This window comes from Bufo gargarizans, chromosome 4 (genome assembly GCF_014858855.1).
Source record: "Bufo gargarizans isolate SCDJY-AF-19 chromosome 4, ASM1485885v1, whole genome shotgun sequence".
NCBI lineage: Eukaryota > Metazoa > Chordata > Amphibia > Anura > Bufonidae > Bufo > Bufo gargarizans.
This window is the reverse complement of record NC_058083.1, coordinates 277,077,474-277,093,870: the sequence shown is the minus strand read 5'-3', so window position 1 is coordinate 277,093,870 and position 16,397 is coordinate 277,077,474. Positions and strand designations below refer to the sequence as shown.

Here is a 16,397-nt window from a genome sequence, read left to right as displayed (position 1 = left end):
CAGGGCCTTCGGCTCTCCACTCTCCCACCCCAGGGCCTTCGGCTCTCCACTCTCCCACCCCAGGGCCTTCGGCTCTCCACTCTCCCACCCCAGGGCCTTCGGCTCTCCACTCTCCCACCCGCAGCGCCAGTGAACTAAAATGTACTGACTATGTGTGTATGTCAGGATCCAAAGCAGCGTTGTGCGAGCAGGCGGGTGACCACAGTGCGTGAGTAATAGCAAGCTCTTCAATCACACTCTGTAGTCACATGGCACAAACGAATAGATTCGAGGATTTTTGTGTGTCGAGTTAATTGTTTAATTCAAGTAATCGTTTCAGCCCTACTTGTGACTATTCTGTAATTACAAAAACCTTGTGGCATGTGGAGTGTCCTGAAAGCACTCGCGTTAATGATGGAGATGAATCTTGTCAGCAGGTCCGGTAATCTGTACTTAGGTGTGTAGGTTGATTGCTATCCTAATGATTCCATGGTCTCCAAAACCTAGATCAGAAGAAACTAGATCATTTTTAGACCTCTAATGAGAAACTCATCTGTGTTCTAGACTGTAATAGAAGAAAAGTTTTAAAACAAACTGTGCACGGATTGGGTCTTTCTGCACCCTGTTTTTCCGGCAGACTCATTAATTGAAATAAATGGGACCTGTGGGGAAAAATGGACAAATATAGAAAATGTTGCAGCACAGACTGATTTTATAACTCATGTGCAGATAGCAATTCATCTGAATGACCAATAATCTGTCTAAGCCTAGATTTCAAGCTATGTTTGCAATGCGTTAATGACCTCTGTTTTACGTACATGATCGTAGGATGTTAGTGATTTATACCACTGTATATGCATAGACTTATATTCCAAAATCATGAACAGGTTAAAACAAGATGATTTGCTTTAACTTTGAAGGTTTATGGTAATTTTAGTATGATTTTTTTTTTTCTCTTCTTCAGCTACTTTTAAAGAACCTTGTCTCTCTCCACAGGGCTTTGCTGCACAGAATTCAGAGGCTGAAAGCAATCATATATAATCTTTCCAAAAAGCAGGCTTGCCGCCCCACAAGTCCCACTTACAACACCTTGTACCAGGATGTTCACAACTACCTCAACAGCATTGGCAAGATGTCTTCTATCCAGGATTTTTCTACACGACTTTTAAAAGCCCTCAGTGGGAAGGGTAACAAGTCAAGGCAGAGTATTCTCAATCTGCTGTCTGAAGAGGTCACGTGGCAGCGATCCCAACACCAGTTTAGAAAGCGTCTTTCAGAGGAGTATTCCCTGTATCCAGACATAGTAACTCCTCTTCAAGCCGCCATTTTGCAAGTGCAACATGGAATGAGAGTAATAGCCTCTGAGCTGTACGTCACAATGAACAGTGCTTTAATTTCCCCACCCAAGATAACCAACCTGATAGCTTCCCTTCTCGCTTTTCCATCTACGTCTGAAGCGTTTCCCACGTACTTTTCACATGCCGACAGCTTGTGTTCAGTTGGTTCCCTTGACATCCTCAAAAGCCTTAAAAAACTTTCTCAAAAGTATCCATGCAAAGACCGATCATTACAAGGAAAGGATTTAAGTTGTTGTCTAACTAAAGAGCAGCTGCTTGTCAATGGGTTACTTTATATACGCTCTCATATTCTTTCAAAGGGGGAAATGGATCAAAAGTCCCTGGAGCTCTTCAGACATATATGTCAGGTCAGTGTTTCCTCACTTAGTTTAGCATTTTAGAGCCAAGAAATGTGTGTTGACTTGATGGACTGATTTTTAGAATGCATGTTTGTTTTAGGTTATTATCAATGAGTGGGATGAGCAAGAGCAGAGTGCTAGAGAGCAGGAAAAGCAAGAAAGCAGCCTCTATAAGTATAAGAGCAAGAGTCTTGGCCCCGGTGTTACAGAAGAGGAGGAAGAGGAGAGAGAGTTCCGCATGCGGTTTCCAGTATATGATCAGGTATGATCTTTGCTAGTAGAATGATTAAACATCCTATTCTTATATTATAACACATTCTTTGTTGACAAATATATATTGTCAAACAGTGTTTTTGTATTGAAAGTTTCTAGAAATGTATTAACACATTGCTGTTTAGTGGTAAATATGCTAGAAGAAATGAAGAAAAATTTCCGCTGCCTTTTTTTTTTTTTTTTTTAACCAAAGATATAGGAGATGAATGGACAGACCATACAGGAATATTATCATTTGAGTGTGCTGCATGTGTTGGTCTTTTTACTCAGCATCTCCATATACTATATCTAGGCTTCTCAATGTTTTCGACTTTAACTTCACGAGCAAGAACAAAAACTTTAAGTTGTTTCATTTTAGCTTTTGACACCAGGAAAATCACAGTTAAGCCATGCACAATGTCTTGTAGGGCTAGCTCAGCTGAGTGTAATAATACGAGGTGGCCCATGATAAAGTAGCCCGCCTCCAGTCAGCAACCAAGTCCAGTAATTTACGTGTTTGGCTTTGTCAGACTTTCAGTTCCTGCACACGTTATTCGGTGCGGTTTCAGGTTCAGAGATTTCGGCACTCGCTGACATGTTGTTCGTGATACACCAACTTACTGAGATAGTCTTCGAGTTGATTTTTGAGGGCTACTTGCTATCCGCCGCTGAGTTTCATGCATAACTTCAACTGTCCTGATCGATGGAGACCTTTGTTTCTTCGTGTTTGCAACAGAGGCAGTAAGATGCCATTTCTGAACCAGACTCTGAATACAACATTTAGCTGGTGGTTTTGTTCCTAGGTACTTGTCGGCAAAGGTCTCCTGCGTTTCCTTAATCGATCTGCTTAGCACATAGCCTTCCAGAATCGCTGTTTCGGGGAGAACACCTTCTTTCTAATACAATAGGCCAATTTTTTTTTTTTAACTGAATAGTAAATCAGTATTAGTTGCCCCTAACAACCAATCAGACCTCAGCTTTCAGTTCCTACAGGGGTCTGAAAAAATGTAAGCTGAGCTTGGATTGGTTGCTATGGACAACTAAGGCTACTTTCACACTAGCGTTCGGGCGGATCCGTTCTGAACGGATCCGCTCATAATAATGCAGACGGAGGCTCCGTTCAGAACGGATCCGTCTGCATTATTTTTAGCATAGAACAGCTAAGTGTGAAAATAGCCTAGTACGGATCCGTCCAGACTTTCAATGTAAAGTCAATGGGGGACGGATCCGCTTGAAGATTGAGCCACATTGTGGCATCTTCAAACGGATCCGTCCCCATTGACTTACATTGAAAGTCTGGACGGATCCGCACGCCTCCGCACGGCCAGGCGGACACCCGAACGCTGCAAGCAGCGTTCAGCTGTCCGCCTGTCCGTGCGGAGGCGAGCGGAGCGGAGGCTGAACGCCGCCAGACTGATGCAGTCTGAGCGGATCCGCCTCCATTCAGACTGCATCAGGGCTGGACGGCTGCGTTCGGGTCCGCTCGTGAGCTCCTTCAAACGGAGCTCACGAGCGGACCAGCGAACGCTAGTGTGAAAGCAGCCTAAGTCAGATTTACGATGAGGTAGTTTGATTTGGAGATATTGGAGGCGGGCTACCTTTTCGTGGGCCACCCTGTACCTTTCACGTAGTGATCCGTTTCTTTATTTGGGAGAAAGTTCTTTCTAGCTCTAATCCATGTGAAAGGGAGCGGTTAAGTGCTCTGAGGCGGGGCTCAAGCTTCTCTCTGCACCTTTGCTCAGCCTGCTTCCTCTGCCAGCCCTTCCATCCATCCTTCCTTCCTTCCTTCCTTGATTGACCCTGACATGTTATCTACAGATGAAAACTGAAAAGCAAGGGTGCATAGAATGGCTTTGGTACAGCCTCAGTGCACTTAAAGGGGTTTTCTGAGACTTAAATACTGATGACCTATCTTCTGGATAGGTTATCAGTATCTTATTGGTGAGGGTCCGACATCCAGGACCCCTGCCAATCAGCTGTTTGAGAAGGCAGCGCCGCTTGCAGCACCACTCCAGACTTCTCTCGGCTTTCCCTAGGCCAGTGACGACACATTAGTCAGCCTTAAGATGCTGTACAATGTACGGCACTGTGCTTGGGTGACCCCATATAAGGCCGCAGTGCTCACAGGAGTGTTTTGTGGTTATCTTTAAAATGAACATAAATTGTTTCTTGACGTGCTTATTTGATTACTTACAGGATTTTGCAGACATAACAGAACAACTCAGTCTGGATGAACCTATGAAGACAGAAGGCGGTGATAGTAAAGCAGATGATCAGACAACGCTCGTGTCTCAGAGTTCAATGCATACTGTGATGCTCATTCATCAGCAGCTCTGTCTAGGTGTTGCCAGATCTCTTTGGTATCACCAGAAGCCACCGCAAAATCTAACCAAACATTACCTGAGTGTGTTCCTCTCATGTTACCAGACCAGTGCTGCCCTCATAGAGTCCCTTTACCCTCTCATAGGTATGACAACTGTTTTTTATTATATTGCTAACATTTAGTGGTGGAATGGCTGGCTTTATTAAATGTGTGAATAGGCTAATATAGGCAACTTTATTTTAGAACTGTTAGGAGTAATGTCATCTATAGGCAGAAAATAGACGACATATTTTTTGTATTGTAAGACATACTTTTTATCAAGAAAAAAAAATCTTTTTATTCTCTGCAGTCAGGGTGGGCCAGAGGTGCCAGACCTCCCCCACGGCTTCCTTAATGATCCATATAAGTACCTATAAAAAAAAAAACTACCAGACCGCATGAAGGCAATAATAGACTTTATTTGCAAAATTTATAAAGAAAAAATACATATATTAAAAACAAGTGCAGGGAAATGGTGGCATCAACCGGAAGGGGGCACCAATGGTAACAATTCATACTAATCCAACAAGATGAAATCCAAGTTAAAGTGCAAGTTTCAGCACCCAGACGCCCGTCGGGGTTAGCGCCATCCCGGAGGAGGCACACTATGGGTAATTGATTCTGTTCTTTATATACTTGGAATATATTTTTTGCACTTTAACTTGGATTTAATCTTGGTGGATTAGTACAAATTACATAGTTAATACGGTTGAAGAAAGACATAAGTCCATCAAGTTCAAGCAAGGGATTGGTGGGGTACACGAATCGCAGAAGGAGTTGAAACTTAGATTTCTACATGTTTTCATAAGCATTAATGTTGTTTTCTTTTAAGAATTCATCTAAAACTGTTCAGATTGTACAGATTCACAGGTCTTACAGTAAAGAAGCGTTGACGCTTTCGGATACTGAACTTTTTCCTCTCCAATCAGAGGCAGTGCCCCCTTGTCTTTTGAGCGCATTTTACATGCAACAGTTTTTCACCATATTTTTTGTATGGCCCATTTATATACTGGTATAGGTTAATCATGTCCCCCCTTAGACGTCTCTTCTCAAGACTAAAGAGGACCTTTCACCTGTAAAAACCTCCCAGACTGTGAACTGTGTGCTGCGATTGGCCATTGCTGCACAGTGCCCCCGTCCACGGGCGCCCCCATAACAGTGCCCCCGTCCACGGGCCGCCCCCTTCCACGGGCGCCCCATAACAGATGGCCCCGTCCACGGGCGCCCCCATAACAGTGCCCCCGTCCACGGGCGCCCCCATAACAGTGCCCCCGTCCACGGGCGCCCCCATAACAAGTGCCCCCGTCCACTGGGCGCCCCATAAACAGTGCCCCCCGTCCACGGGCGCCCCCATAACAGTGCCCCTCCGCCCCCATAACAGTGCCCCCGTCCACAGGCGCCCCCATAACAGTGCCCCCGTCCACAGGCGCCCCCATAACAGTGCCCCCGTCCACAGGCGCCCCCATAACAGTGCCCCCGTCCACAGGCGCCCCCCATAACAGTGCCCCCGTCCACAGGCGCCCCCATAACAGTGCCCCCGTCCACAGGCGCCCCCATAACAGTGCCCCCGTCCACAGGCGCCCCCATAACAGTGCCCCCGTCCACAGGCGCCCCCATAACAGTGCCCCCGTCCACAGGCGCCCCCATAACAGTGCCCCCGTCCACAGGCGCCCCCATAACAGTGCCCCCGTCCACAGGCGCCCCCATAACAGTGCCCCCGTCCACAGGCGCCCCCATAACAGTGCCCCCGTCCACAGGCGCCCCCATAACAGTGCCCCCGTCCACAGGCGCCCCCATAACAGTGCCCCCGTCCACAGGCGCCCCCATAACAGTGCCCCCGTCCACAGGCGCCCCCATAACAGTGCCCCCGTCCACAGGCGCCCCCATAACAGTGCCCCCGTCCACAGGCGCCCCCATAACAGTGCCCCCGTCCACAGGCGCCCCCATAACAGTGCCCCCGTCCACAGGCGCCCCCATAACAGTGCCCCCCGGCGTCCACAGGCGCCCCCATAACAGTGCCCCCGTCCACAGGCGCCCCCATAACAGTGCCCCCGTCCACAGGCGCCCCCATAACAGTGCCCCCGTCCACAGGCGCCCCCATAACAGTGCCCCCGTCCACAGGCGCCCCCATAACAGGGCCCCCGTCCACATGCGCCCCCATAACAGTGCCCCCGTCCACAGGCGCCCCCATAACAGTGCCCCCGTCCACAGGCGCCCCCATAAAAGGAGATGAAAACTCTAAGTAAAAGACCTTTATGATTTCACCAATGGGAGGACCCAAACCAAGAAGAGGATTGTTAGTTTGTATTAAGGTTGAGATTAGAAGGGAGCCTACCTTTTTATTAAAGTTGTGTGTGTATGTAATATACATACTGCAGGGCTGTGTGTATGCAGTAGAGTTGTGTAGGTGTGTATGTAGCAGAGGTATGTGTGTGGCTGTGTATGCTTGTGTGTGTGTCTAATGTCATGGAGAGTGGGAAATAAGTAATCTAGCAGAATACGTATTGGCAGGACACTACAAAAATGCGCAAACGCTAAAACTGCAAACAAATTTGTGACTTTTTAATAGAGCATGCAACTTTTTTCGTAAGGACGTGCGACTTTTGTAAAGCTGCTTACTGACGGATAAACTGCTACCGTCAAGCCACATTTATTAGTCTTAAAGGGATGATCATAAATCTGACTTGGCTAAAACTGACTTTAGCCATATGTGAAAGTGGAGTGAGCTGTCCGAGTAATGATAAATCTGGCCCAATGAGTTGACCAAATGCACCATTACAGTTTTGTTAAAATGGTAAGCAGATGACAGACTAAGCTTAACAGGAGCTGACTAAAATTATTAACCCCCTTTTAGTGTGAAAATATGCTAACTATTTTGTGCTGAACAGTCGTCATGTCATACTTGTCCAGTTGAGTTTGGTAAAACCACTTCGCCCTGTTCACTTCAAAGAGCTGAGCTGTAATACCAGACCACCTATAGATAAGTGTTGCATGGTTTCTGGTGGAAAGCAGTTATACATTTCTCATCCTTTTATTAAAGGTCTGTTGTGATGTAAACTGTAGACAAAGTATAGTCACTAGGCATAGCATAGTGACAGTTTCACACGTTTTGGTTTTTAGGAGGTAAACTGAACACAATGTTAAATTATATATGTTATTTGTGTGATGAAATGCAATTCTGGTGAGTGACACTCTCAGATTTGAAATAAACAAATTTCTGGTGAATTTTAATGTTGGGCAAATTTAGTGGGTTGTATAAGAAACTATTCTTCCTAGATTATAGCCTGCATTTACCACTTAACTGAATTTAATCTTTTTCTTTAGTTTGAAGTCTTATGTTTTTATTTAACTTCTAGGGGCTGACTTAAATGATCATCTTTCCAGCAGCCATTTGCTGGCTAGCACGCTCATGCAGAACACAATATTGGGAAACAGTACCTCTGACCTTGTAGTGCAGCACGAAGGCCCTTATGACTTTTATCAGCATCCTAACATCCAGCAGGTTAGACAGTGCCAGTGTGTGCTGAGTTGCTTCAGAGAAGAAGTGAACAAATTGCTGGGAGATTGGCCAGATCACCCTGCTTTGGTTCAGGTGAGGAAAGCATATTGGCAAGTTCCAATGGGTCCTTGAGAAAAACTGTTTTAACAGTACTCAGAGATGCTAGGCCTACCTCTTGGTGCTCCGGACACCTAATTAGTGCCGATTTCTCTATAACGTCAATGAATGATTTCAACTGCTCAGAGGTTGCTTAAAATGTTATTCCAGTTGTTTAACATTTATCCCCTATCCTCAGGATATGGAATACCTGTTAGATCGGTGGGGGTCTTGATCATGAGAATAGGTGCCCCTTACTCCTCAAAGCCCCCGAAATGAACTGCTCAGTCAGGTTGTGCATGCGCACTGCTGCTCTATTCATCTGTATGGGAGTTCTGAAGAATACCAAGTACAGCACACAGCTATTTCCAGAACTCCTATAGAGATGAATGGAGTGGCAGTGGGCCACTCCATTCGAAGGTTTTTTTCTTGAGACTAGTGAGGATCCCAGTTGTACGAACCACACCCATCTAATAGTTAACCCCTATCCTGTAGAGGGGGTGACATTTAACAATCAGAATATTCCTTTAACTCGACATGATTAGCCCCAGCAGGCAATATGCCTGGTTTAATAGGATGGATCGCGCTGGGTGATGCTATATATATATATATATATATATATATATATATATATATATATATATATATATACAGTACAGACAAAAAGTTTGGACACACCTTCTCATTCAAAGCGTTTTCTTTATAGATTTACACTGAAGGCATCAAAACTATGAAGTAACATGTGGAATTATATACATAACAAAAAAGTGTGAAACAACTGAAAATGTTATATTCTAGGTTCTTCAAAGTAGCCACCTTTTGCTTTGATTACTGCTTTGCACACTGTTGGCATTCTCTTGATGAGCTTCAAGAGGTCACCTGAAATGGTTTTCACTTCACAGGTGTGCCCTGTCAGGTTTAATAAATTGGATTTCTTGCCTTATAAATGGGGTTGGGACCATCAGTTGCATTGTGGAGAAGTCAGGTGGATACACAGCTGATAGTCCTACTGAATAGACTGTTAGAATTTGTATTATGGCAAGAAAAAAGCAGCTAAGTAAAGAAAAACAAGTGGCCATCATTACTTTAAGAAATGAAGGTCAGTCAGTCCGAAAAATTGGGAAAGTGTCTGTAATTATATATATATATATATATATATATATATATATATATATATATATATATATAAAGAAAGCTTGCTGACTGGCTGCAGCTGCCACTGTATAGAGCTTGAGAGGTAACTCTGTATACGGTTATCCATTGCATTCAGTAGTAATGTGTAGACTCCCATACTCCCCCTAGTGGAGACTGCATGTTGGCAGTATGTTAAAGGGGCTTTCTGGGATTTTGATACTGATGACCCTTTAGGATAGGTCGTCAGTATCTGATCGGTAGGGGTCAGACACCCTGAACCCCCTCCAAACAACTATTTGAGAAGGCACTGTCACTCCTATAAGCGCTGCGGCCTTCTCCGTGCTTACCAAGCACTGTGACATGCAGCAGCTGTGCTTGGTAAGCACAGAGAAGACCGGGGAGCTCACAGAAGTGCTTGTGCATTCTCAAATAGCTGATAGGAGGGTGTCCTGGGTGTTGGACTCCCACTGATAAAAATTCCAGAAATCCCCTTTAAAGGGAATATGTCGCCCCTAATGCTCTTGATCCCATCCTGATTGTTGCCAGCATTTTGGAGAATTTTGTTTTCTATATGCAAATTAACTGTTCAGTACAAAGAGGGGGTCACTGTTGCACCTTATTAGACTCAAAATGACGCTTTTCCCCGGCACCTCCACAATGACACTCTCAGGAAGGTGTCCCCGCCTCCCCAGGACAGTAAACAACGTAATTCAGTTGTTTCCTGTCCTCTGGATCTCATGGAAGCCGCTCCTGCAATGTCAGGAGTTTCGCTTTAAAGCGCACGGCCCTGTTGGTGTTGTCCCATATGGGAGGGCCTGTTCCATTTCCTTTAGCGTAAGCCCATCGGGGAAGGCAGCCTCGGGCATCCGTTCAATAGTCACAGTATACGGCGGGGAATAAAGGATCGCGCGCATGCGCAGACAGGCCAGAATTCTCTGAGTCGAGAATTCAGTTTGCCATGCCTCTGCTTGTCACTTCCGCCAGCACATGTCAGAGGCCTGGTGGATATCAAGGGGGGAGTGTCTGGATGCAAGGAACGCAGCAAGTCAGCGTCTCCTGACGTGCAGTATGTCAGCTCTTTTAGAATCCCCTTACATGCCCCGCAAGCCTGTAGATCCTTCTGCCGCCCAGAGCCCGGTAAGCCTCCTTCCAATCTTGTGCCTGATGCCCTTACCTCTTCTAGTTAAGAGGGATTGGGGGGCACTATTTTTATGTATGGTGTTTGTGCTGGACCCTATTTTTAGCCTTTTGCTATATTAGCCCTGATTTATATTACCTTATAGGGTAGAGAGGCCAGCACCATAAAGTCATCTGGCGGAAAAAATGTGCAGTTTGTAAGAAAACTCTGCCGTCTAACACTGAAAAGGCCCTTTGTCCCAGCTGCACGCATAAAGTAATGACTGAAGAATCCCCTTCCTTCCTAGAATCCATAAAAAAAATCTAATTAAGGAAGAAGTAAAAGCGGTAATAGACTCAAAATTACCGCCGTGTTCTCTTCCCCCCCCCCCCCCAACCATCAACCTCACAAAAATAACAGATGTTGAGTTTTCAAGGTGAACCAGACTCTGATGATGGTGAAATATTTTCAGATGGAAATTCTGAAGACTGTTCAGGGAAACCTTTCTGAATCCCTGAGGATACGAAAAAATTATTAAAGAACATAAGAGCCACTATGAAGATTAAGGACGAAAAAGATTCAAGATCAAATGTTTCAGGGATTGGGAGAAAAGAAAAGAGTTTTTCCCGTCCATAATAACATAAAAATGCTAATCGCTAAGGAATGGAAAAATCCTGAAAAGCGGAATACAATTCCAAATGCCTTTTAAGAGGAAATATCCCTTTGCAGAATCAGATTCAACTTTGTGGGATAAAACTCCCCAAATTGATGCCCCAGTTGCCCGCATATCAAAAAAGACTTCTCTGCCCTTTGAAGACATGGTTCTCTTAAAAGACCCGATGGCCAAAAAATTTGAAGGTCTTCTCAAACAGCAATGGGAGACAAACACGGCTATGCTAAGACCCAGTATAGTGGCTACCTGTACTTCCAGATCATTATCTATCTGGTTAACTCAATTGGAGGAACACTTGGCAGCAGGTACCCCCAGAGAGGAAATCCTAGCCTCCATCCCTATTCTGAAGCAGGCCTCAAATTTTTTGTCTAATGCCTCTGCAGATCTAGTAAAACTCTCTGCTAGATCCTCAGCTCTCATAAATGCCACACGTAGAACAATATGGCTCAGGTCTTGGTCTGGAGATGCCAGCTCAAAAATTTGACTATGCTACATACCGTGTGAGGGGGAGAAGTTGTTCGGTTCAGTTTTAAATGATATTCTGGACTAGGCATCAGACGAGAAAAAAGCTTTCCTTCAGACTCTGTTTTACCAATAGAGACTGTCCTTTCGAAATCAGAAAAGAACCAGATCGGACCAAAGGAGAAAAGAGGGCTCGGGGAAATGGCAACCCTAGAGGAAAGGGGAGAGATTTTCTGTTCACTCCAGAAACTGCTGCAAAATCCTCACAATGACGCCAAATTTCAGGTAGGAGGCAGACTAAAAATGGTTTCCTTGGCCTGGGGAAATATTTCAACATCTCCTTGGATAATAAGTACCAAAAGCAAAGGTTACAAACTGGAATTCATTGCCCCTCCTCTTGATTTCTACACTTACAACAGGCCTTTACTTCCAATAGAAAAACAGGGAGCTCTAGAATCAGAGATGCTGTCTCTTCTGCAAAAGCGAGTTATAATCCCGGTTCCAAAGGATCAGGAGGGAACAGGGTTTTATTCACCCATCTTTTTAATCCAAAAACCGAACAAGTCTTTCAGATTAATAATATATCTGAAGAGGTTAAACAAAAACATATCCTACAAAAGATTCAAGATGGAGACAATCAAGTCGACGGTAAATCTTTTGGACTCATGATTGCTACATAGTAACCCTGGATCTCTTCGATGCATACTACCATGTCCCCACACACAGGGACTATCAGAAATTTCTCAGGATTGCGATATTTCTGAGGGGGCAAAAACTTTGCTTCCAATTCCAGGCCCTACCCTTCGGGTTGTCCTCAGCCCCCAGAAAATTATGGCCGAAGTGACGAGTTTTCTACATCTTCAAGGAATATTAATCAGTCCCTACAAGATGTCCAGTTTTATTTTACAAATTGTACAAACGAAGTTGTTGGAATTGGGCTGGTTGATAAACAAAAATCAGGACTAGTTCCCAGCTGGGAAAAAAAATGTTTGGGTGTTATGTTAGACTCCCACAATCTTATGTCTTTTCATGACCCTGTTAGACTATTTAACTTCCTCAATTCCAGCAGTCAGATGAACACTACAGACGTTTCTCCTAAAAACCTGGGATAAAAATCTAAACACTCTAGACAAAAGAATAAAGGTTCCTCTAAAAGTAAAACAGTCTCTCCTTTGGTGGAAAATAAAAAAAATATTCGAAGAGGAGTGTTCTGGCGACATACAAATAAAGTCGTTATTACAACCAACGCCAGCAGTCGAGGATGGGGGGCCATACCAAAAAAGATTTAGTACAAGGTATTTGGGGTCAAAAGATGGCAGTAGCGTCCTCCAATTTAAAGGAACTGATGGCAGTCTCCAAAATACTTCTCTCTCTACAGTCGACCATAAGATCCCAACACGTAAAGATTCTGTCCGACAACTCCACCACTGTGGCCAACCTAAACTAAATCGGCAATGAGGGACAAAAAGCAAAGCTCTGCGAGATCTGTCAGGAATTACTTTTTTTTTTTGTTGGGCAGAAAGGATCTTGAATTCTTTGACTGCCGTCCATCTAAAAGGCAAGGAAAATATAGTGGCAGACTTTCTCAGCAGGGAAATTTTGAAAAAGAATGCACTACTGTGCATGTGCAGTCGTTTTTGGAATTGGCACATTCACAGGACAGCCCTGTTACTTGCTAGGACTGAAGTATTCTATACGGATTCCCAAAGAGACTGCACACGCATGCACTGTTACAGATTACTTCAGCCCTGGCAAGCAACAGAGCTGTACTGTGTGAGGTGCAAAGATAATGCCCTCATTACACCGACCACTTAATTTGCATATGAGAGAATTTCTCCAACATGTTGGCAACAATCATGGTGTGATCAAGAGCGTTTAACTCGGGAGACCAGCACACATGTAACAGTTAGATTGATATGAAGTTATGTGGTGACAGATGCTCTTCAAAGCTTCTGACTGAACAGATTTAAAGTGCTTTATATCAGAAATTGCGAATGAACAGCCCACCATAAAGACTCCTTTACTCATCCGTGTTCGGTCATGTGATTTCCATCAGTGATTATGAGCCAAAACCAGTTGCGGCTCTAAATGCAGAACAGGTGCAGATCTTTCCCTTATACCTTATGTCTGTCCAGTCCTAGTTTTGGCTCACAATCACTGAGGCATAAAGATTATATTAATGGTGATAAAACATGGAGATTCACTTAAACATTGGGGGATATCTATCGTTGTCTTTACGGCACACTAGTGGCGTACAAAAGTCGCAGTCTATGGGACTTGAAAAAGGTCTCAACGCTTCTCAAAAGTGGTCGGAATTACTATAAATTACCCCAGGAAATGGGTTGTAGTTCAGTTATAGATCAAGTCTGTGTTAGCTCCTATCTGGTGTAGACCTGAACTTCTGGTGCACAGAGTGCCAGAGATGCGCCTGACTTGTTAAGAGATGAGCCTCTTAATAAGTTAGGCGCATGTCACTGCAGTGCAGGGAGATTAAGACTTGCATATGGGAGCACCAGTCTTGATAAATCTCACCCATTATATGTACAGTTAGTTTTGACTGAGAAAAATATCCTTCCTCCTTGGCACAACATTTTCAATACTTTTTAAAATTCAACTCCAGCATTGGATTATCTAGCATATTGCCATTAATTAGTCAAACTGTGAAGATTATTGTAATGTAGTGTGATCAACTCACCCTGCTGCTGTGCAGTCTGTTTTGATTTGTACTTTACCTATTTATCTTTTTATTTACAGCTTGTCGTTATAATTGATAGAATTCAAGGATTTCCACTCTCCAGCCCTCTTTCCAAATTTCTAAACGGGCTGGAAATTCTTTTAGCGAAATCTCAAGTAAGTACATGTGCAAATATATTTTATTACACACAAACATGTTTGCTTTCTCCTAGCTTTCAAATTTTCTTCAAATGAAAATTGATCTGCAAGGAAATTATGGCAGAGTGAGTTGTGGGGTTATTTCTTATATTTTGTGGACTAAAAGACTTTTTAAGTGAGAAAAAACCTTGCTAAAAAGTTCTTGCATTTTATAGACAGCAGTCATTGTGTTCCAGCAGTGCCAGACCTCGCTAACTGCTTCCTTAACCCCTTCACGACCTTTGACGTAATGTTACATCATGAGAACCACTGAGTTCCCGCAATTTGACTTAATAGTACGTCATAGTGATCGCGCGGGCACCGCAATATCACTGCAGGGGCCCGGCAGTCTGTGGTAGCCGTGCCCCTGCTGTATCCACCGGCATCGCTGTAAAAGCCGATGCCGGCGGATTAACCCCTTCTTTGCCGAAGTCCGCCCTGACTGCGACATAGAAGAGGTTTGTGTCAGGTGAATGATTGCATCGGGTCCCCGCGCTTCTGTGGCGGGGACCCGATGCGACACAAGGCAGCCCGATACCGTGCAGAGGCTAAAATATGGACTATTGTGTACAATTCTGGTCTCCTTTGCACAAGAAACACACGCAGAGCTAAAGATGATTCAGAGGTGGGCAACTAAAGTAATAACTGGAATGGGTGGACTACAGTACCCAGAAAGATTATTTCCCAGAAAATTAGGGTTTAGTGTAGAAAAAAAGACTGAGGGGAGATCTAATAATTAATAATAACTATGTATAAATATATCAGGGGTCTTTACAGATATTTCTCCAATGATATATTTATACTCAGGACTGTGACGAGGGGACATCCTCTACTTCTAGAGGAAAGAAGGTTTGTACACATAGTGAAGGATTATTTACGGTAAGAGCAGTGAGACTATGGAACTCTCTGCCTGAGGAGGTGGTGATGGGGAGTTCACTAAAAGAGTTCAAGGGGCCTCAATGTATTTCTGGAATGTAGTAATATTACAGGCTTTAGTTACTAGAATTTTGGAGAAGGGTCCTTGATCCAGGGAGTTATTCTGGTTGAATGATTGGAGTCAGGAGGGAATTTTCCCCCTAAAATGAGGACAATTGGCTTTGACTTCATGAGGGTTTTTTGCCTTCCTCTGGATCAACTTGCAGGATAACAGGCTGAACTGGATGGACAGATGTCTTTTTTCAGTATTAAACGATGTTACTATGTACAGTTGTGGCCAAAAGTTTTGAGAATTACATAAATATTGGAAAAAGTTGCTGCTTAAGTTTTTATAATGGCAATTTGCATATACTCCAGAATGTTATTAAGAGTGATCAGATGAATTGCATAGTCCTCCTTTGCCAGGAAAATTAACTTAATCCCCAAAAAACCTTTTCCACTGCATTTCATTGCTGTCATTAAAGGACCTGCTGAGATCATTTCAGTAATCGTCTTGTTAACTCAGGTGAGAATGTTGACGATCACAAGGCTGGAGATCATTATGTCAGGCTGATTGGGTTAAAATGGCAGACTTGACCTGTTAAAAGGAGGGTGATGCTTGAAATCATTGTTCTTCCATTGTTAACCATGGTGACCTGCAAAGAAACGCGTGCAGCCATCATTGTGTTGCATAAAAAAGGCTTCACAGGCAAGGATATTGTGGCTACTAAAATTGCACCTCAATCAACAATTTATGTGATCATCAAGAACTTCAAGGAAAGGTTCAGTTCTTGTTAAGAAGGCTTCAGGGCGTCCAAGAAAGTCCAGCAAGCCCCAGGATCGTCTCCTAAAGAGGATTCCGCTGCGGGATCGGAGTGCCACCAGTGCAGAGCTTGCTCCGGAATGGCAGCAGGCAGGTGTGAGCGCATCTGCACGCACAGTGAGGCGAAGACTTTTGAAAGATGACCTGGTGTCAAGAAGGGCAGCAAAAAAACCACTTCTCTCCATAAAAAAAACCCATCAGGGACAGATTGATCTTCTGCAGAAAAAATTGTGAATGGACTGCTGAGGACTGGGGCAAAGTCATATTCTCCGATGAAGCCTCTTTCCGATTGTTTGGGGCATCAGGAAAAAGGCTTGCCCGGAGAAGAAAAGATGAGTGCTACCATCAGTCCTGTGTCATGCCAACAATAAAGCATCCTGAGACCATTCTGATGTGTGGGGGTTGCTTCTCATCCAAGGGAGTGGGCTCACTCACAATTTTGCCCAAAAACACAGCCATGAATAAAGAATGGTACCAAAACACCCTCCAACAGCAACTTCATCCAACAACAGTTTGCT

The 16,397-nt window shown here is 44.1% G+C and overlaps 1 protein-coding gene across 1 annotated transcript in view; it reads left to right on the top strand.

The window, feature by feature from the left end:
• The window catches only part of MDN1 (midasin AAA ATPase 1), a 281,392-nt gene that overhangs the window by 210,466 nt on the left and 54,529 nt on the right, over positions 1–16,397 (top strand). Inside the window, exons 63-67 of the mRNA XM_044289668.1 lie at positions 976–1,684; positions 1,776–1,937; positions 4,124–4,394; positions 7,646–7,881; positions 14,025–14,120. Coding sequence (XP_044145603.1) covers positions 976–1,684; positions 1,776–1,937; positions 4,124–4,394; positions 7,646–7,881; positions 14,025–14,120 — 1,474 coding nt within the window. The remainder of the gene's footprint in view (positions 1–975; positions 1,685–1,775; positions 1,938–4,123; positions 4,395–7,645; positions 7,882–14,024; positions 14,121–16,397) is intronic.